The 22,893-nt window shown below is 45.4% G+C and overlaps 1 protein-coding gene across 1 annotated transcript in view; it reads right to left on the reverse strand.

The window, feature by feature from the left end:
* The window catches only part of MARCHF10 (membrane associated ring-CH-type finger 10), an 81,775-nt gene that overhangs the window by 37,857 nt on the left and 21,025 nt on the right, over positions 1-22,893 (reverse strand). Inside the window, exon 4 of the mRNA XM_070393161.1 lies at positions 9,164-9,335. Coding sequence (XP_070249262.1) covers positions 9,164-9,335 — 172 coding nt within the window. The remainder of the gene's footprint in view (positions 1-9,163; positions 9,336-22,893) is intronic.

Below are 22,893 nucleotides of genomic sequence, written 5' to 3' on the forward strand. Positions count from 1 at the left end.
AAATATGTTTTATTTTGGAACCCAGGAGGTGAGATTTTTGATTTGGGGAAATGCAGTGCCTAATAAGTAGGCAGAAAAGGGAATGTAAACAGCGACCGAGCCCTTTAATCGGTCCCTCCTCAGTGTGGTGGGAAGGGGTTTTCAGTTCCAGCGTGTGTTTTCCCAAGGCCCTGGCCCGGGTGCCTCTCCCAGGGCCGCCTGGCGTGCGCACATGCACACAGCCCGGGGGCTGATCAGCCGCGAGAGCCCGTCGGCTCTCTGGTGGCAACATTCCCGAGGGTGCCAGACACAGGAGTGAAGAAATCAAATGAGCCTTGAGAGGTGATGGGATTTTATTGGTGGTTCACTCCTCAGCGCTAGAGGAGGGTTGAAGTGGCAGCCGCTGTCTCCTCTTCCTGCTCCTCCCCTGCACACAACCTCCTGGGTTTGGTTGGTCTTGGCATGGCCCTCTGGGCCCCCTCCCGTCCACCTGCCTTCTGGGAGCTGATGTCCCCCTCTCCCCGACTCCACTGTGCTGTGTGCCTTGCTCAGGGCCAATTACCACAGGAGGTAAATTTTACTGGGCCTCCTGGGGCCTGGCAGGCACAGCACAGGGGTCTCCAATGGGGCGGGGGAGGAGATTGGGAAATAGCACAGGGTCGCTGGCGACGGGGGCACAGGGCTCGGGGAGGCCAGGGCGCTCACAGAGGAGGGGAAGGACACTGGAGGGAGGTGGGGGGAAGGGCCCTGGGCCACCGGGGAGGCAGGTGGCACGAGCGGCAGGAGGAGGCAGCAGTAATTGGTATTGGGCCGCAGGACAGGGGAGAAAGCAAAGACGGAGCAGTAAGGGGAATATTCAACACAGAACAGGGGGTGCTCTCTGCTGTCACCTGCACAAAAGAAAAAGAGCAGTCAGGAAGCAGCACTCACGGCGGGAAAGGACATAAAAAAGGTCTGGAAATGAATCAAAACTCAAAAATTGTTCTTTGTTGGGGGGGAGGGCCCTCTCCAGGGGTCGTGGGGCAGGAGGCACCTAGCTGGGACGGCAAGGTCACTGAAGAGTCTACCAGAAACTTGTCATCGACCATCACACCTTTTCCCAGCCAACGGTCTCTGGCATCCCTGACAGATGCCGGAAAGTTCTTCCCCCACCAAGTTCCCGTGTGGAAGCTCTCGGTCCCTTGCAGCTCCCACAGGCCGTCTAATGAGCTGTTCCGGCAGCAGCATATGGTGGCCGGCAGGATCACTTAGGTAAGGCTCTTCCCCTCAGCCCTCCAGCTGCCCCCGGTCGGAGGCGGTGGCCATGCCTTCACCTGGCCTTTCTGCGGCAGAGGGGAAGCTTGGGGAAAGAGAGAGAAGCCGAGAGACCCTGGTGGGGTCAAGGGAAGGGAGAGGGGCCGAGGGGGGAAAGCAGGTGGGCGAGGGAGGAGTCCAAGTGAAGTTAATGATTTGCCCGCTAACTTCACACTCAATCTGCCAACCTTGCTGAAGGCAGAAAGGGGGCACCTGAAGGAGCAGTCACGATCAGAGAGACCCCCTCGGGCATGACAAATCTCTCAGCTCTGCCACTCACCAGCTGGGTCACCTTGGCTCAACTGCTTACCTGCCTGAAACCTGTTTCCTCATCTGCAAAATGAGACGGGTGTGCTCTCTAGCCTTGCTCCTCCAAGGGCGGCCCTTGGACATCACCGGGGAGCTTCTGAGCCCATCCAAACCTACTGACTCAGAACCTGCAGTTTATCAAGGTCGCGGGTGTTTCTTGTGAACTTTAAAGCTTGAGAAGCCAGGCTCTGGGATAGGTGCCCAGACCTCTCTGACGAGAATCTGCTGTAGCGCTTGTTAAAAGCCCAGTTTCGCAGGCCCCTTTTCTGGAGGTTCTGACGCTCTGGGTCGGGGATGGGGACCAGGAGCGAGTATCTTAATTAGGTACCTCCCTGGTGATTCTTAACATCAGAGAAGTTTAGGAGATGCTACAGCTATAATCAGTTCCAGTTCTAAAATGCCATCATTGGAGCCACCCCAGTTGAAAACCATCAGAAGGCAAGCCTTGTTTTCCTGGGCTTTGCTCCATGTGCGTCACAGGTGTTGGTTTTTTTTACAAATGAAAGGCAAGACCCTCCACCAGCAAAAACATCACGACTCGCTGCATTGTGACAGTCGCTTTATTCTGGGGTCTGGACCTGCACCCGCAATATCCCAGGGGCGGGCCTGACCCTGGAAGGCAGGGGCCTCGTCCCGAGTTACTTGAAGCCTCTGCAGCACCTGACGCTGTGATCCACGCCCTCCCTCCAAACGCCTCTCTTGGCTCCTGCAGCGAGTGGTTCCTGCTTCTCAGATCATTTCTCCGGAGTTGTCTTCACGCATTTCCCCCCTAACTGTTCTTAGCCCCCAAGGTTCCTTCGTCTTCTCTCTTCTTACTCCATCCACTCTCACGGGGAGACGCTTGTGGTTTCAGCCGCCTCTTGCTCACGGGAGGCCCTTGGATTCCTCCTGGCAGCTGAGATCTGTGCTGAGCCGCAGACCTGGGTACCTGGGGGCTTCCTGGCATTTCCTCCTGGCCCTCCTGCCTGGCCCCCCCGAGGCAGCACCCACAGAAGGGGACCCGCCCTCTTCTCACTTTCTCAGCCTTGGCGAAGGCAACCACCGCTGGCCTAGTTTTCTGGGCCTGGACGCCAAGTTTTCTTTGATTCTTTCTTTTTCCTCATGTCCACACCCAACAGTCACCGAGTTCCATCAGGTTTACTTCCTTCAACATCCCTCAAGCCCGGGCCCTCTTCCCTATCCCCTCTGCGTCTGCTCCTGGCCAAGCCCTTCTCCTTTCTCTCCGGGTCCACAGCAGCTACTGCTTCTCTGGTCTCGGCCTGTGTTCGGCGTCCTCACCTTCCCAGCCAGTCCCCTTTCCGTGCTACAGCCAGACTCAGCTTTAAAAAATGCCAGTCTGCTCGCATCACTTCCTGCCCGGCCTCTGTCCGTGACTGATGCTCTATCGCCTTCAGCATGACATTCAAGGCCCGTGGGCACCTGGTCCCTGCCTTCCTGTAGGGTGTCAGCTTTATACCCTACACATCCTAATCGGCAGCCTGACCCTACACCAGAGCTTCTCAAGCTCCAATGTGCAGAGGGCTTGTTAAAGGCAGGTCTGACTCAGTAAGTCTGGGTTGGGACACGAGGGTCTGTGTTTCTGACAGGCTCTCGGGTGATGCCTCCTGGTCTGGGGACACTTGGAGACACGAGGCCACAGCTGATTGGTAGTTCCTTGATGCCTGTCTGTCCGCCTCTCTCTTCCCCTCTTCTTTGCTCTCTCCCCTCCGTGCCTTCGCACACTCAGTATATCCTGAGGCACATCTTTCTTGCCTTGCTCCCCTGGCTAACCCCCTCCCCCCTGCCCATCCTTCAGGGTTCTCAGCCCACTCAACGCTCTCACAACTGACTGGTCAGGGCAGGTGGGTGTCCTTCCCGCCCGCGAGGCTGTGAGCCCTGGAGGGCAGGCCCTGTGTGTTTTATTTCTGTATCCCCGGCACCCATGCCGTGGCTGGCAGGTAAGCATGCAGTGAATGAATGAATGAAGTGAATGGATGAGCGATGGGCGAGAAAACCAGTGCACCCTGGCATCATATACCCGGGGACCGTGGGGGCAGGTGAATGTATTTGCTAGCATCCCATAGGGACTGGATAAATGGATGTCTTCATTGAGAATCAAATAATGAAAAGGTTTTGTAATCAAGTTATAGTCTCTCTTACATCTCAAACTACAATTTCTCTTGTGAAGAGGCTAACCCGAGAGCAGCATATGGTGTTGGGCAGGCTCCATGAGCAGAGGGGCCACCGGGGATTAACCTTTACCCGAGGCCTAGTCTAGACCCAGGGTTTTAGTCCTGTCTACCTGGTGAGACAGGCAATAACTCCGCTTTGCTGAGGAGGAAACTGAGTTTGGAGAAGTTGCCAGTTCACATTTACAGGCTATAAAGTGGTGGATCAGGATTCTGAGCCAGGACTTCACATTCTGCTCTGTGACACCCCTGAGCCCCTCTGTCTTGGAAGCGTTGCCATAGAAGGGCTGAGAATGATGATGATCTGTGTAAAAATGGCAGCATCCAGTTCTGCTGGTTGTTTTCTAACTTGGGCAGGTAACTTGGAAAGTTGTTGGACAGCCCGGCCATCATGGCTCAGTGGTTGAGCGCCGATCTATGAACCAAGAGGCCATGGTCCGATTCCGGTCAGGGCACATGCCAGGGTTTCAGGCTCAATCCCCAGTGGGGGGCGTGCAGGAGGCAGCAGATCACTCTCTCTCATCATTGATGTTTCTATCCCTCTCCCTCTCCCTTCTTCTCTGAAAATCAATATAAATATATACATATATATATATATATATATATATATATATATATTTTTTTTTTTTTTTAAAAGAAAGTTGTTGGTCACCAGCAGACTCGCCTGGAAACCCATTAGCCTTAACCTTTCAGAGAAAATCTTCAGGATTTATTTGCAAGGTAGGTTATAAAGACTTGGAATTTGCCTCAAATTTCTCTCCCAAGCTCCTCTTCAAATAGATATTCCCCAATTCAAAAGAGACCACGGTAATTTTAGATGTTTATCTTCATAGACTGAATTCCCTGGTTTTTCTTAGTTTTACCAGAACACATCTTCATGATAAGCCGCTATTAGGCTGAATAGGCCCTGCCACTCCTACAAATCTGAGTCTGGTAATGACTAACATTGAACTCAATAATAAGTGAGGATAATTTCAGAATGCTTGGCTTTGTTTTAAAGGGCAAGATTTTGGAAGCAGGCTCCAGGACTCCATCCAGATCCGCTTTCCTGGCACATAACCAGGGGACGATGCCCAAGCTCTAGGTGAGAAGACAGGGCAGGAGAGGGCACCCTCACTTCCCCTGTGCCTGGCACTGGGGTAGAGAGCACTGTAGGACTCCAGCAGCCAGAGCCCCACAGCACAGTGGCCTTTGGATGCCTCTGTGTGTCCTGGGTAGGAGAGGTGGCTCCTTTCCAACTTGGGCTGGGCTTGGAGGGGTCTGGGGAGCAGGAAGGAGTCCGGGAGCCAGAGGCCACCGTAGCTCCCTGCCCTTCCCTGTCCTCGCCAGGCCTGCTGACCATTCTGTCTCCTACAGACCCATTCAGAATTCCGAAAGAGGAGTATGTGACGCTGCCAGGCTTCTTTCTCACCCTGTATCAGTGTCCACCTTGATCATGAGGTCGGATTTCTGAATCAGCTGCACATCGGACCCAGCTGGGCCTTGAGCCTGCCTGGCTTTTCCATGTCTTTGGGGAGCTAAAGCCAATCTCTGGCTTGGTAAATGCTTTCTGATCATTCATCTCTCTCCATTTGGTGTTTTGCTTTGGGAATTCAGGGTGTAGTAAAAGTGTCTGGACCTGTATTTATGTTAGCATTTTAAAAATATAACTGATCTTTGGCAAAGGAATAAAAAAAGGTTGGAGGGAAGGGGTGACAACATTAAGATAAAGACAAAAGCATTTTCTAGTTCCTTCTCCTTATTAAACGCAGCTCTTATGTGCTGGATTCACGATGCTATAGAATAATATATCAAGGGCCTATGGTGTCAGGCAGTATTCTACAGCTGAGCACAGTTTTATCATTTACTCCTCAAAGCAGATCTCACCTTTGACCCCCGCCCCCCATTTTACAGATGAGGAAACTGAGGCACAAGGAGTTACTTTCTCAAAGGTACAGAGCAAGTAAGCAATGGGGCCCAGATGCTAATCCAAGCATTTTGACTCCAAAGCACGTGCCCACCCATAACCTGCACACCCCGGTGGAGAAAGATAGTAAGGAGAAGCACAAGCCAACTCATTTAGAAACGGTTCCAGGGAATATATGGACTTAATTTAAAATGTGTGAACTCTTTCTAATAGTGGGAAGAACGATGAACATCTGACGCCTTCTCAGTTATAAATCTATTTGTAGAGAGCACGGATTGTTCCTCTATTGTAAAGAGCCATTTTAGGGGTCCTAGACAGCAGTTCACATAGAAGGAAAAACTTTTTTATGACGTGGCTCATCATTGCATAGATTTGCATGGAAGTCACATTCCCCGGCTACATTATTTTTTAAAATGTAATTTACTTTAATTTTTTCCATCACCATTTATCCCCTTTATGCTCGCTTACACCTCCTACCCCCGCAGTCACCACACTGTTGTCCATGTCCATGAGTTTTCTCTCTCTTTTTTTTCCTTTTTGCTCAACCCCTCCACCAGCACCCCCAATATCCCCCTCCTCAACACATACACCAGATCTGTCTGCCTGTTTTCTATCTATGAGTCTGTCTCTATTTTTCGTGGTAGTTCAGTTTGCTCATTAAATTCCACACATGAACGAAATCATTTGATGCTTGTCTTTCCCTGCCTGGTTTATTTCACTTAGCATAATGTTCTCCAGGTCCACCCATGCTGTTGCAAAGGGTAAAATTTTCTTCCTTTTTACAGCAGAGTAGTATGCCATTGTGTAAATGTACCACAGCTTTTTTATCCACTCATCTACTGATGGGCACTTGGGCTGCTTCCAAATCTTGGCTGTTGTAAATAACACTGCAATGATCATAGGGGTGTATATATTCTTTCGAATTTGTGTTTCAGGTTTCTTTGGATAAATTTCCAGAAGATGAATCACTAGGTCATAAAGCAGTTCCATTTTTAATTTTTTGAGGTGACTTTGTAGTGTTTTCCAAAGTGGCTACATTCTGCATTCCCACCAGCAGTGCACAAAGGTTCTCTTTTTCTCCACATCCTCGCCAACACTTGTTGTCCCAGCTACATTATTTTATTTGGTAGAGGTCTGGCCTAACACCATCTGGAAGGCCAACCTATGAGGCAGATGTTGCAAAGAATTTGCATGTTTGATGCTTCAGTTTTGCAAAGAATTCGAGGTCTGACATGGAAAGAACTTTTGGTGACTCTCTGCCAACTTTGGATTTACTCTAAAATGCTTTAGGAAAATAATTTCTCTACAGAGGTGAAGAAAAGCAGGAAATGATAACTATACCTGGTGATTTAGATCAATGTGTCCACATAATTCAGGGCCCAAGTCCTTTTTTTCTGTAATAGGGCATTTGTCTGAATTTTCTGAGTTGTCCCCATCAGTCAGTTTGCCTGTTCCTGAAGAGACTCAGCTTAAATTCCTGCCATGTCTCTGGGCTCCCATTTTGCTCTGCTAATTAAGGAACTCTGAGGGGCTCCTTAAGGGGTGAGTCTACACTTGAAAATAGAACAGATCTTAACACACCAAGGCTTTGCTTTCAGCCAACTTCATGACCAGCCCAGTTTGTTGCACAATGAGTTTGGTTTCTATAGCAACTGACATGTCACCAGGGCTGCTATACTCCCTGGACAGCCAGGCCATGGTCCAGCTCATGGCTGTATGGGTCTGGGACATGATTTGGACCATAATATGATAATAAAGGTGGTAGTTTTTATTTTGTTTTTAAAAAATATATTTGTATTGATTTCAGAGAGGAAGGGAGAGGGAAAGATAGAAACATCAATGATGAGAAAGAATCATTGATTGGCTGCCTTCTGCCTCAAACCGGGGACCAAGCCCACAACCCGGGCATGTGTCCTGACTGGGAATCGAACCATGACCTCCTGGTTCATAGGTCAACACTCAACCACTGAGCCACGCTGGCCGGGCAAGGTGGTAATTTTTAAAGGATTTTTATTACAAGTAACATCCCTCATTTGATGAAATTGACATTTTTCTGCCAACTTGGCTCTCTTGCCTAAACCTTGGTGCTTTGCACTCTAGTAATTCTTCAAATTTAATGTTTTATAGAATGTAAAGTGAGTTAACTCATCCTTTTTGTCAGTGTTGTAAGTTCCATATGGAGCATTTACATCTGTATTAATCAGACACGCTAAAATCATTGAGTGAGCCTACACTGTTCATTTTAATAATAGTTTTCAACAGATGACAAAGCACACCATGCAGCAGCTACCCGGCTTTAGCAAGAAAGCTAAAAATTATATCAAGTGTATGGAGTTGCATTATTTAAACTTAAATTCATTTTTTTCTATTAAAAACATCCTCAATTCAATAAGTTACAACATGTATTTTGAAATATTTGGGAAATGATCCTATCTGCCTTATTTCATTCTTAAACAGCAGAGTTAAGACACCAATTCCTACTAAAAATCTTCCAAGTGAGATATTAACTATGATGATGTATCCCCCTGATTAAGTAAGAAAAAAAGAGTTGGGGCTTTGCCCGAAAGGACATCATTTCAGAAGTTCATTTGCTTTTTTCTTCATTAAAAGCAATAAAATGTGGGTGGTTAACCTGAGAGCTGCCATTTTCTTTACATTAAGACTTAACTGGGTGGATGATTGTATGACAAGAGCTATTTAGGATTAGAAAGGAGTCGTGGCTTGGATGTAAGTGAATCACACGCTATTTGTGAATCCTTCGGCAGTTAATTTGGATCATTTCCATGGCACTGCGAGCAGACGGCAGACTCTCTTCCCCGTTACCCCAGCGTCCACGCCAGTTCCCAGAGGAATCGAGTTTGTCCTACAGATGTTGGCTCTGATGGGAATGAGCCCGGGGGACTCTAACCGTGCAGTTGAATTTATCCCCTTTCTGGATACTGTTAAATCACTCCTGCCTCAAGCAGAGGGCTGGTCTTTGCTTCAAAGGCAGCTGAAGAGTAAATTATTTACCAAATTGCACAAAAGGGAGGATTTATCAAGCCCCTTCTCTCCCAGAGAGGACAACCTCAGAAGCGGAGGCCTTAATTACTCTTTCTTGGCTATAAATTCTGCCATTCAGATGCTTGTGAAAGCTTCTCTTCATGCTCTTGCTTGAGTCATAAAACTTGATACCTGGGGCCAAATGCCTTTATTTCCTGACCCCACCCCACCCGCTAAGGGTGAAGAAGATGAAAAGGCAGCAATTCCAGCAAGTGCCACACAAGGCCAACGACTGGGCAGAAAGTGCAGGGAGTGGCAACAGTTACTCTGCATAACCCATGCCTCCTTGACCTGCTATTCCCCAAAATGAATTTGACCATTTGCATAAGATCATCGGACCCTCAAAAAGCTGTACTGGCCACTTGGAAGCCACTTGGATGTAATCAACATCACCAATTTGATAGTTGTCATTACCTGTCACACCGGGGTTCTAGAATTTGTGAATCGGAATAAACCAGCTACTCACCTGGAGAGGGTTTGCTGGAGCCCACTTTCTCTGGTTGCCTTGCAGTCATGGTACTTTTATGTTTCTGCTTGACGGATGTTTGGTCAATTGCTGGAAGTCTGGAATCAAAGTTCATCGCAGAATTCTTGATAGGTAATCCTGGTTGGGCTAGAAGATCCTCCTCACTATCACTCTATGGAGAATGAAAGGAGTTTGAGTATCAGTAGCCTATTAGGTCATTCTTGCTAAGCAGAGGGGAAAAAGCCAAATGCACTGACCCCCTCCATCTGTAACTCTGGAGCAACCCACCATGATGCTCAATACGCCCTTTCACCAGTAAGATTTTGATGGACTGGGCTTATCAATGTAGAAATAATAGCAAAGTGCTGAGTCTTATTTGTAGAACATTATAAGAAGAATGCACATTTATTGGTCTGTCTTGTAGAACATTATGAAAAGACTGCATTTCTGGTCCTTAAGTAATTAGTTCATGTTCAAAGCCACATAAACTTCTTGCTATTTGTTGTTTGAACTACTTTGGCGGTGGGTGAGGAAAAAAAAAAAAAACATTCCTTGTGTTAATCATACACGTGACAATGGAAAGGAAGTTTAGATAGTGTGTTGGGATCGAATAAGTCAGACCTCACTTTAATATTCTGAGTTACTGGGTGCAACATAAGACAGACTGATCTTTTAAAAAGTCCCCTACTTGTCAGTCTGCTATAAAGAAGTCAGTATAAATCTATGCGCGGACAAATCATGATTCCTGCAATGTCAGAATATCTTAACACAGCCTTACGGACGCAGTAAAAGTTACCCAGCCATTCGATAGCTTGTGTACTTCGCCACACTTCCAACCACCAAAGTAATGATGAAAACAATATAAATGGCTTGTGAGAAACCTGGTCTAGAAGGGTGATTTAAGTCCTGCCTTATGGTTTAGGTGCCGGTGTTAGTATGATTTGCTAGGCCATACACTCAGCAGCAAACAAAACCACAAGGCTTCCCGCCCCCCCCCCGCCCCCATCCCTCCTCCCCTCCCCCGCCAGGAATTTCAACACATCACTAAATTCTCCCACTTGTGCATTCGTCTAGTATTGGAAAATGCAGTCTTTTGCAGACACAGAATGCTAAATTAATGTCCCCCTCACCTCCCCAGCTGTGGCAATTTGTATTGATCTTGCTCATCGCTCTCACCGACAGTTATGGCATTTTCATTTCAAGGCTCCTGACTCAGGAAAATACTCTGACTAGCTTTGAGTGATTGGGTGCAACAGAAGACAAACTAAACTCTAAAAAAATCCCCTCTCTCGTCCATCTTCTGTAAAGAAGATCAAATCTACAGGTGGACCCATCGTTACCCTCCAAGACTGTAAATCATGCTTTGTAATTCAGAGTCTGGGTACAGCCTTCCAACAAATAATTATTGTTTCTCCCTACATGTTCGGCAAACAGACCACCCTCAGATAAAGGGACAGGAAAAGGCAAGGGCATAATGAATTGGTTGTTCTCCCCTTTCCTTTTTGATTCTGGAATTAAATAGAAATCCTTGAAAATTATTCTGAAATGTCAAAGATGAAACATTAGGTCATTTCTGAACATGAAATAGGCTCTCCATTCTCAGAGAAGGAAATGTGGGCACATTTTAATTATTGATGCCTGAGATTGTCATGGGCAAGAGGAACATCCGTGAGCGTGGAACAGAATTCCTCCCACAAACTGCCGCACACCAGCAACTCACACTAGTGGGTGGAGAATTCTCTGCTGCCCCAGGCCATGGTGACCTGGGAGGAGCGGCTGAAGAGACTTCATTGGGTGGAGTGTTAAGCCATGTTTATCTTTCCTTCGCCCATTCACTCATTATACCTTAAGCCTTGAGTAGAACAGGTGACGAAAGCTTGGCCAATCACACCATGCTTGTTGCATGTGGAATTGTGCCCCTGTGTTCCGAGTACATCCATCTCTGGTTCCTGGTTCCATCAACCTTACTTCCAGTTGGTAGTCATTCAGAGTCCAGAAATTGCAGCTGGCGGTGGGTGTTTTGTCAGTTGGAGACTAAATCCAGAATGGCAAGAATATACTTAGGAACTTGCTATTGGATCTTTTCCTGCCTGCTTCATTGAGTAATCTCAAGCAAATCACTTGACCTTCTTGTGTCTTTATTAATGTCTTCATTAATGTCTTCTCATATACTCAGCCATTTTCATGTATCCTTTCTCATGAAAAGCTATCATATTTTTTTGGGAGAAGGACCCTGGGGGTGTGTGTGTATATATGTGTGTGTGTGTGTGTATGTGAATTTGTTAGTAATTCATTCTGGTACTAAAGTGTGGTATCTAAGATTCAGAGCCCAGGTTCCTGGGAGTGCATCCTGGCTCTTTCATGTGATTGATTGACACTGAGGTAGTTCCCCTCCGCATCTCAGATTGTCCCCCCTGTGAACAACAGTACCTACGTGTTGGTGGTTCTGTGAGGAGTAAATGAGTTGAGGTATGTTTATAGCACTTAGAATAGTGCCAGGCAAACAGTAAGTGCCATGTGCATGTTGGCTTTTGCAGTTAGCCATTAATTCATGTTCAGTCACCTCAAAAATTAACCAGCTAATGACTGAACATTAACGATCCACTGTTGAAACCAAAACCAAAAGCCCCAATGAAGAGTTCAATAGAATTTTCACCTATGCCATAGAGATCTGAGCAGAGATGTGGGTCAATTCCTATAATGGACTCTTGGCTTTTTCTGAAAGCAATTTATGATAGAATTGATCTAATCTTAAGAAAATATGGCACACTTTGTTTTTTTTTCAGACAGTAACGCTCTAATGGCAAATATTTAACAACATCTAGAGATTCTCAAACAATAATAATTATTTTGATTTAAAGTTGATTTTAAAACTCTGTCTTTTCCTCTTGTGATTTTGAACAGTAATTACAATTTTCATTTCTTCCCCCATATGTTCCTACGTTAAAATGTCACATGGAGGTGGAGGCGACAGCACACTGCTATTATTTGGGGGAAGAGAAGCAGCTCTCTCTTTTGAAATCAAAGCCAAGAACATAAAAGATAAAATAAAATGAAAACACGGAGCTACTTGATACAGGTGTTGACTTCAAGTCTTCTATTGGTAATTTGTTGAGAAAGTCCTAATCAAGCTGTGTTAACGAAATGAAGTCATTGTCAAAATCAGTATTTTCTGGAATATGACTCTTTTAACATTTTCCAAAGACCCCCGGCTGTGCTATGGCATCATCCACACAGAGGCAGAGCTATTGCCTGGCCCAGGGCAAGGCTATCTCATGAGGTCACAGGACTCACACTGGGAAAAGCAGGGGTGGGGCTTACATTAGGGCAGGTACGCAGCCTTGGGCGCTGCAGTCACAACCTGGTAACATTAGAATGGTTACAGTTAGACTCCTAGAAGAAGGAGAAGCAAGGGTCCCTCGGGGATGTGGGGTTGACTAGATTTTTAAACTGGGACCTAAGAGGGTTGAGTCTGAAATGGAAATGCGACAATGAACAGAGAGGATCAGAAGAGCAAGGGGACTAGAGCAGTCAGGGATAGGAAAGATGAAGTCATTTTCCAACTCTTGCCTGATGGCTCATTTCCAGCACCCAGGGAACTGCTTCTCAACTGGCATGCCTGCCCCTCACCCCAGGGTGTGCTACTGAATTCAGATTGATGTGTACAAAACCCATTTTTGCCATGTATCACGTGATGGATGGCTGGGCCGAGCAGATCTTATGACACAGCGTAGCTCAGGGCACGGCTTGCTGTAAATGAGAGAGAAGAGGCAAGGAGTAGTGTCAGGGAGGTGCCAGAGAAAGACTGCGTGTTTATTACCTTTGAAATAAATGCAGTCTCGTGAGATTCTGAAAGAGAGTGATCAAGGCAGTGAACCCCGACATGCAAACAGCGACAACATGGAAAGGGTGACCGAGGGACTGTGAATGCAAATGAGCACTGTTCTCAAAGTCCATATTCAAACTGTGCCTCAAACACACACCTGTCTTAGGGAATAAGGGCACCCCGTATAAACCACATTCGGGGGAGGATAGATACCTTTATGTGTTCAAGAAATGGAAGGTTAGTATGTTTTACCCCGAGTGCTGTTGCAGCACAAAGTGGGCTAAATTTTCCCTCATCCAAAACCACAACAACAACAACAAAAACCCAACCACTAAGGACAGCAAAAGTCCTTCACACGTTCAGGACAATTTTGAGCTTATCAGAATTGTAAACTTGAACAACAATTAAAAATAGGGATTAGTAACTGTTATGTTTTTTGGTTTTTTTTTTACTCATGTCCCACCTACCTGAATCAAACTGCTGCTTGCCCCATTTCTCTCTCCCACCCGAAGACCCGCCCAGCTGCCAGGTGGGGTTGGCAAGACCAGGATCATCAGTGGAAGCCCTGGCTCTCCATTTGCCACAAGATGTTTTTTGGAGTCTGCAGGGCTGCCATGTGCGTGAATATCACGGGCATCTGTTTCCATTGACTTCTGTAGAGACCTCTCCTTCCAGCCTCCTCTTCTCTGATTCCCAGGCTAGCAAGGTGGAATGACCCAGCCCAGTGGTCGGCAAACTGCGGCTCACGAGCCACATGCGGCTCTTTGGCCCCTTGAGTGTGGCTCTTCCTAAGCCTTAGGAGTATCCTAATTAAGTTAATAACAATGTACCTACCTATATAGTTTAAGTTTTAAAAATGTGGCTCTCAAAAGAAATTTCAATCGTTGTACTGTTGATATTTGGCTCTGTTGACTAATGAGTTTGCCGACCACTGAGCCAGCCTGAGACACTGATCTGAGAGCAATGGTGGCCTCGTGACTAAAGTCTTTGTAAGGTTGGAAAGCCATGGGGTCTGCTCTCTCAAGTGGCATGTGGGGCTTCAGACCCGCTTCATGATTACTATCCATCCCACTACGGATCGGCCTCTGGGTGAAACTTAGAGCCAATCCCTGGCGTGCTGTGGAAATCACTGTTGATTGACATGGGTGGTGGCCACACATTTTTATTATCTTGAGGACAAGTGTGTACAGTGTTCTCTGGGATGGATTTCTGTGTGGTGGCAGTGGGTAAGGAGGTGGTATATGGCCAGAAAATGGTTGGATTTAAAAAATTTGAGCCGAAACCGGTTTGGCTCAGTGGATAGAGCGTCGGCCTGCGGACTGAAAGGTCCCAGGTTCGAGTCCAGTCAAGGGCATGTACCTGGGTTGCGGGCACATCCCCAGTAGGAGGTGTGCAGGAGGCGGCTGGTCGATGTTTCTCTCTCATCGATGTTTCTAACTCTCTCTCTCTCTCTCCCTTCCTCTCTGTAAAAAATCAATAAAATATATTTTAAAAAAAATAAAAAATAAAAAATTTGAACAGTGAAGTGTAGTGTTTGGAAGCACATTGAGACTGCCCTCAGTTGGGTATGGTTTTGCTACAATGTGTTTCTCCTTCTTCCTTTATCTCAATTCCTATTCTCCTTTTAGCTGGGAAGAGCATCAGAGGAATTTGAAAGACTTGATCCATCAAAAGGATCTCGTCCATGAAAATACCTCCTACTCAAAATAATAGGTCATAAAACATGGGAATTAATTGAGAAGTAAATGCACCTACTATGTCTTCAACCCCATGCTAGGCACTATGAAGGAATATAAAAACAAGACGCTTACAATGGGAGAGACAAGATTAATACTATACCAACAAAATGCAAAATATTTGATTAAGTGATAAATTGTGTGGCACCAATTCTGAATTTCAAAGGAACTCAGAGAAAAAGATGGAAATCAAGGGAAGCGTCATGAAGGAGGTGGTGTTTTCTGGGACCTGAAGAATGCGTAGAAACTGTCTAGGGATAGCTGGTTTGGCTCAGTGGATATAGCGTGGCCTGGGGACTGAAGGGTCCCAGGTTCGATTCCGGTGAAGGGCACGTGCTGGGGTTGCAGGCTTGATCCCCAGTAGGGGGTGTGCAGGAGGCAGCCGATCAATGACTCTCTCATCATTGATGTTTCTATCTCTCTCTCCCTCTCCCTTCCACTCTGAAATCAATAAAAATATTTTTTAAAAAAACAAACAAAAACTGTCTTAGGCTGGAGGCCGCACATGAGCCAAGGTATGGATGGTGTATGAGGTGTGGCATGATTCTCGGAGAGTGAGGCAAGTGTCCCGAGCATAGATATGGGAGGAGAGGTGAGAAATAAAGCGGGATGGTAGGGTGGGGTCAGATGCTGGGGGCCTCTGAGATGTAAGCAAAGGCTTCAGACTCAATGAGATAGAGAATGGGGTCCAACGGAAGGTTTCCGAGTAGAAAAATGCTTAAGGTGGCATTTCAGATGAGCTTGCATGTTGCTTTCAGAGGGAGAAAAACAAAGCATCCTACAAATTTGCCCATGAAATAATCGTTTGGTAGTTTCAATGGCTGATTTTTGTAAAGAGTGATTCTTTTCTTATTACAAAAGAAATGTATGCTCATAATGGGAAAAGACAAGCAGGAAGAAAAGTAATTTAAAACACTCAAAACCCCATTAACCTTGAAATTAAAACTGCAAATAGCTTGGTCTGTATTCTTCCAGACCCCTTTTTAAGGACTGGGATGGAGACTACTAGCTTCCCACCAAAATCCCTTCCCAAGTGATGAGAGTTGAAGCTGCGATGTGGCTGCCCACCTTGAACTGAAAGTTTCAGCCTCCTCTGCAACTACATGGAGCCTCAGGAGTAAAGTCTAACCAGCGGCAAGTGAGCCGAAGTGATGCAGGCAGCCTGCTTCAGAGATAACCTCTAGCCCTGCGCCTTCGCTAGAAAGACAGCTTTGTTCGTCATGTGCTGAAGACAATAAAACTATCATCAGCCCGAGTCCCTGCAAGTCCGAGTGGAGCAGAGCTGCCTGTTTCTCTGGTTCCTCCAACCTGGTCTGTCACAGGTGCCAGAAACAAACTCCTGTCTTGATTGTGTCATCACATTTGTGGCCCCCTTGTTATAGCAGCTAGTGTTATCCTAACATACATGTTTATGTATATGTAAATATTTTTTACAACACTATTTCACTTGATACAGTCCATCAATAGCTCCCTTTTTATAAATTTTCAACCTTATTTGGAAAAATTTCAAATCTATAGAGAAGTCGAAAGAATAGCACAAATAACATCCATTGTCCTTTACCTTGCCAATTCGCTTTATCTCTCTCTATATTATTTTCCTGAACAATTTCAAAGTGACTAGACTTCATGATACGTCATCCCTAAATACTTTAATATTTATCTTCTATAAAAATAGACACTTTCCGGTCCTGTAAAACCACAATAGCATTATGTTACCTAAGAAAATTTAATGGTTCCATGACATTATCTAATATGGAGGAGCATATTCAAACCCAAATGCCATCAAAATATCTTTTTAAAATTAAATTTATTGGGGTGACATTGGTTAAAAGGATCGTATAGGTTTCAGGTATAAATTTCTATGATTCTAGATCTGTATATTGCATTGCGCCCATCACCCAAAGTCAAATCATCTTCTGTCACCATACATTACCCAAAATGTCTTTTTAGCTTTTTGTTTTGATTTATGATCAAACAAGGTGCATGCACTGTGTGAAGTTATTATGTCGCTTCAGTTCTCTGTCCTGTTTTCGTTGTCATGTTTTTTTTTTACTGTTTTGAAGAGTCCCAGCCTCATAGAATATCCTATATTCTGAATTTGATTGTTTCCTCATAATAAAATTCAGGTAAATAGTTTTTTGGCATGAATATCCTATAGGTGGTGTGGTGTCCTGCTTTATAACATCACATCAGCACTAAGCAATGCTGTTAGATCTCTAGGTTGAGGTGGTGACTGCCAGATTTCTCTAATGTACATTCCCCACACCTATTTTGTAATCAGTAGATAATCCATGGGATGATTCTGAAACAGTAGCCTATTCCTAAACAACATTTCACCCAGTGATTTTAGCATCTATTGATATGCCCTGCTTGAATTGAAAATTACAATGGGGTAGCAAAATAATTTTTCTAATTCTATCATCTCTTCTACAATTAGGTGGCATTCTTCCTTCTCATTTATCTATCATCCATCTCTCTATCTATTTATCCATCTATGTTTTATTTAATTACCTCATCAAAGTTTTCAGTGCTGAAATTGCACCAAAAACGGAGAGTGGAAGTCCATCCACCTTGGCTCTTGACTTGAGTCTTTGAGTACTTCTTTGCTTTCTGGTACAATAAGTATGATAGCCTCACCTTGTGCTTTACCTACCTAAGAATTGCTTTCTTTTCATTGAGAATGGTATTTAGAAACCAATGTCTGCATGCTAGGTGTGTTCATTGCTACTGGAGTGACATTGTTCTTAAATCCTTTCAATGGAGTTAATCAAAATCATGAGTTCATAGTAATATTTCTAGTTAAAAGTTAACACTATATGGGTTTTTTCTTTTTTTATATTAATATCTCTTTTCTATTATATTTATAATATTTTTTCTTAATTATATTAATATATTTATTTGTTTTACTTTGCAAGAAACATGAAATAATTTCAGAATTACCATACAAATATTACTCTAAGAGTAAACTCACTAAGTAAGGTATTATTTCTTTGAATTATGTGGATCCATCACAATTCTTTTTGTTGCTATGATAAATAGTGTTATGGTAAATGTCTTTATATATTTATACACATCTTTACCCCTTTAAGTTCCCAAAAGTGGGAATTTATACTACTAGATCGAAAGCATCACAACAATTTTAAATTTTTTGTTCCCAAAATGTCCTCCAGAAATATTGTACCGATTTATATTTCAAGATCTATATGAGAATGCCAGTTTCTATGCAACTTTTCCAACTATTATCTTTTAAAAAGTCTTTGTCATTTTGGAAAAAAATTATAACTTTAATTTGTAACTTGTATGTAACTTTAATTATTACACGGGTTCATTTATTTGTCTCATCTATTTAGAATGTATATCCCATCAATTTATAAAAAGGGTCTGAGAAAGTTGAAATCAAACAGTCTCCCAGAAATGGGACAAGAAAAGGCAAACTAACTTACGGTGCGAACACCGAGAACAGTGGTTACCTCTGAAGGGGACAAGGGCAGGAACCGAGTGGGAAGGGGCGTGAGGAATTTCACGGAGTGACAGGAACTTAATGGAGGTTTGGGTTACATGGTTACACCCATGCATTTGCCCAAACTCATTAAATAGTACTCTAAAATGTTCACTGCAGGTAATTTTTACTTCTAGAACAAACACTGGGAAAAATATGAACAATCAAAATCACAAAAACATAATTCTATATGTTGGACTATGGGAGTGATGAGTAAAACAAAGACGTTGCTGTCACAGAGCTACAGTCTAGGTGGGGAGGTAGATCACTTAATAAAACAGTTATTCAACAAATGTAAAATTACAAATCATACTTTTTTTAAAGGAAATGTATGAATGGTATCAAATTATAAGAAGATAGGGCAGAGGAGTCCGGGTCCCTGAGGAGGTGACCTGGGCTGAGATCTGAGACAGGGTGGGAAGGTGGGGTGAGTGTTGCAAGAAGAGGGAACAGCATGTGCAGACTCTAGCAGGAGGTGGCCTGGCACTGAGGAGGACCCAAGGCTAGTGTTGGTGAAGCATAGAGTTGTCTGGAAGGCCAGATCCCACAGGGCCTTGTTGATGTATTTTGGTCCCCCTTCCAAAAGCCACAGAAAGCCACTCTCTCCAAAAATCAATGGAAAAAATATCCTCAGGTGAGGTTTAGCAACAACAACAAAGCCATGGAAGGGGCTTAAGTAGTCATGCAATGATTTCCATTTGCTGATATCACTCTACCTGTGGCAGAGAAGTGAGATTTGGGGGCAGGAGTGGAAGTGTGGGGTCTCGTTGGACTATTTATTACCAGGGGATAGCAGAGAAGTGCCGGAAGCCGCTTGACACAGTCGCTGCAGGAAAGAAACATCTGCACAGCATATGTTTCAAGGGACCTGGCATATATGGCATATTGTTCTTAATATGTTTGCTCTCCTTAGTGCCATGTGTTTTAACCAAGGTCACCTCTCTGAGAAAGGTTGTTTCCCCAGGTGGGGATTTTTCCCTGAGGTTAGGGAGGAGATACAACCCCTTAATTAAGTGCCAGGCGGGTAGTTAAACTACATAATCTTTACTCCCTGGAATGGAGATAAGAAACGCCCTAACCTTTGTAATAGAAATTGACAGGATTAAAATCGGCCTGTATAAATACAGATGTAACAAGACAATAAACATCAGATCCTCATCAGTTCCTAACCAGAGCTCCGACCAGAACTTTGGCTGGAGATCCTGGCTAGAGGTCCTGACTAGGCTGCTGATCAACTGAAGGCTGTCTTCGTGTCATTCCTTCTTCGCCGACTCCGTCCACATCTTTGGGGACCCCTGGACCTGCTGGGGCTGGACCCCAGCAGAGAAGAACACACAGATGGATTAAAAAGATATTGGGGAAGTCCCGGCCGGATGGCTCCGTTGGTTAGAGCATCATCCCATACATCAAAAGGCTGGGTTTGATTCCTGGTCAGGTTGTGGATTTGATCCTCAGGTGAGGATTAAAAATAAAATATATTTGTGAAGTAAAATTGATAGGACTTGGTGATGTATTGAATATGAGGGTGAGGATGAGGGAAAGTGTCAGGTTCTGACAGTACAAAAGGAAGAATAAAGGGTCAGGTTGGAAACGTTAGCAGTGGGCCTGTTGAGTTAAGATGTCTTTAAGACCTCCTAGTAGAAATTACTGAGTAAACAATTGGATATTAAGATCTGAAGATCAAAAGTGAGGTTTGGGTTGGAAATAAAGATTTAGGAGTCATTGGCAGATAATGTCTTGATTTTGGCAGTTAAAATCTTGAACAGGGCTTCTTGGGGATAGGACATGAACTTGGATGGGGGGAAAAAATGACACCTTTATTTCCACCAATCTCTAGCTGAAATCTAAGCATATGTTTCATTTACGAATGCAGGCGGCAAACCACAGTAGTATTAGCAGTACCTGCAATTTTGTCACCAATAGAAATCACAGATATTTTCACATTTCATTAAATTTGTTGCCGATGTCTCAAAATACCCTTTACGCCCATCACTTGTTATTTAATGTGTTAATAATGAAGCACATACATTACTAAATCACAGGTTTCTAAAAATATTCTGATGACTATTTCAATAAAAGTTGTTTCCTTTGAATCCTATGTATCTTTTTTTTTTTTTACATTTTAAAATATTATTCTAAGAAGAGGATTTAGAGAGTTCACCATACTGTCCAAAAGGTTTGGAATACAAAAATAGGATAAAGCTGCCAGCTACCAAGATGAGAACCAAGCCTAGAAATTCCAGGACTCAGCGGAGTGGAGAAGGATGAGATGAGGGGGAAGCCAGCAGAAGAACATGGCTTCGCAGAAGCTCAGGGACACAGTGTGTCCTGGAAGATGGAGTGGCCAGGTCAGAGTTGCCAAGAGGTCAAGAACGGTGAGGACCGAAGGAGACCTGCTGCAGTCAGAGACGAGGAAGTCACTTGATGAACAATCACTTCTGTGGAATGATGAGCGTGGAAGCCAGATTGGAGTGGGTTGAGGAGTGAGGAGGAGGTGGGGAAATGGAGTCAGTCGGTGTAAATAATTATTTTGAGAACTTTGGCTGTGAAGAAGAAACAAGTGGAGGGGCTGTGGGATCGAGGAAGGGCTGTTCTGTTGTTTTTTGTTTTTGTGTGTGTGTGTGTGTGTGTGTGTTTTGTTTTTTTCCAGTTTTTGTAGGAGACCTTAGATCATGACTAAACGCTGATGGAAGCCTCTGGTACAGAGTTGGAGATCCGGCAGGGAAAGGATGACGGGTGGAGTAAGGGTCCTGAGAGAGCTAGGAGGTGGGCTCCTGAGCACAGGCGCAGAGGTGGGAATGAGGGGGGAGGTAGGTGGGGTGGGCAGCTCTGAGCTGAGGAAGCTTCTGCCTGAGGACTGAGACACTGAAGACGGACAATAGAAGAAGGTTTGAAGTGGAAGAGAGCTGGCCAGGGAGACTGGGCAACACTGAGGAGTTCCAGGAGGCTGGTGGCTGTGACCTTTCAGGGGCAGCACTGTTCAGAGTTGGGTGATTTTTCTCCAGCCGTCGCCAGTGGCCTGGGTGCGGGGTCCAGGGACCGTGGATGGGCAGGCCTTCGGCAGAGGTGCGGAAAAAAAGACAAAGGTCAGGGAAACCAAGAGGATCACACGCAGGATCTAGGCTGCTTAGGAACAACGAGAGGGCACGGGAGAGGAGCCAAGAGGTGGCAGAGATGGCGCAGTGGACGTGGATGGGCGGAGAGCTGGAAGGCTGGTGCTCATCAGTAGGTTTCTGGAGATGGAGAACTTCTGGTTGATGATGTAGTTGAGGGTGTGCTGTTGGTGGCGGGGATGGCAGACTGAAACAGAGGGGGCCCTTATGAGGGGAGGCGGCACTTTAAGAGGCACTGGGACCTGAGAAGCTAGGGTGTGGCTGCATTCACCAGGCAGATCCTGAAGTGGTGTAGGATTGTGGGGGAGACCAGGCAATGGGGCCCCAGAGATGGAGCCACAGTCTCCACTGAGTAAGGGAGAGAGGCCAGGAGACAACAGGATGACCGAGGTGTGTGAGGTGGGGCAGGGGAGATGGTGGAATAAAACAGCATAAGCCTCAGTGGACCCTCGTGCCTCCTGAGCCTAAGGAAGGGGTGCAGGAGGGAGGCCAACAGCGCCCTCCAGGGAGGGAGGTCTGAACAGGGGTCTGATGCCATTTCCTGGGCTGCAAGGAGGCTGGATGGCTCACCCTTTTCCAAATGTGCCCAGCTCTCCACCGAGGTCCTAGGCTCTTCCATCCACCCGCCAGGTCCCCCCACCTCAGCTCCCCACTCCCACCACCTGCTCCCCAAATCCTGCCGGTGACTAAGGTCCAGCTGAAAATCTGCATCCGCTGTGGAGTTCTCCCAGGTTTCCCGCTGCCTTTTTATTACGCTCAGCAGACACATCCTGAACCACAGGCATCTGTGTGAGGTCGCCTTTCACCCCGCTGAGCCCCTGAGGCGGGGGCGGGGCTTCTCCTTGCCGCCTCCCCTAGCCCCCAGCACAGCGTCTCAGACACAAAAGGGTTATAATTCCTTAACAAATAAAGCCATATGAAAACAAAACAACCAGGTTCCAGGATGAAATGCTGTATGCGGTAAACCACGTTTAAGGCAGGTATGCAGCGGAATAATAATACCTCGCAACTGAAAACATTTTAAATTTTGATATCTGAATTTTAATTGGTTCTTAACAAGTTGTTTTTTTTTTGGTTTTAAAAATGAATCAGAATCCTTTTTTAAAACGGGATTTTAAAAAATAAAATGTGGTAAACTGAAATACATAGCACCACAGAAAACGGGAGAAAAAGCCACTTCATATAATAATCTTCCCTCCTGCAATTTCTGAGCCGTTGCATTCAATTAACACAGGGAACTCTTCCCGTCAGAGGCTACCAATCTCGGGCTCCGGCAGTTTCAGTGAGGAGGGGGGGTTGGGGGGAGGTAACAATAGTTGTTTGCATTGCAGGCTGGTGGCAGAATCACCCTGGTGCAAGGATTGACTCTGGGCTGTCTTATCTGCAGAAAAAGGCAGAACAGTATCCTGGAAGCAGCTGCCATTTAACCTGACAGTTGCCCCATTTTACTGCCATGCCCTATTTTAAAACCGCCTCCTGGAGCTCTGATGAAGTGCAGAAACGGAGGAGAAACGAAGCACCGCTGGCTTTGCCCTGGACACAGGAGTAATATCCGT

This window comes from Myotis yumanensis, unplaced genomic scaffold, assembly GCF_028538775.1.
Source record: "Myotis yumanensis isolate MYYU_CA2020_CCGP unplaced genomic scaffold, mMyoYum1.0.hap1 SCAF_16, whole genome shotgun sequence".
NCBI classification, from domain to species: domain Eukaryota; kingdom Metazoa; phylum Chordata; class Mammalia; order Chiroptera; family Vespertilionidae; genus Myotis; species Myotis yumanensis.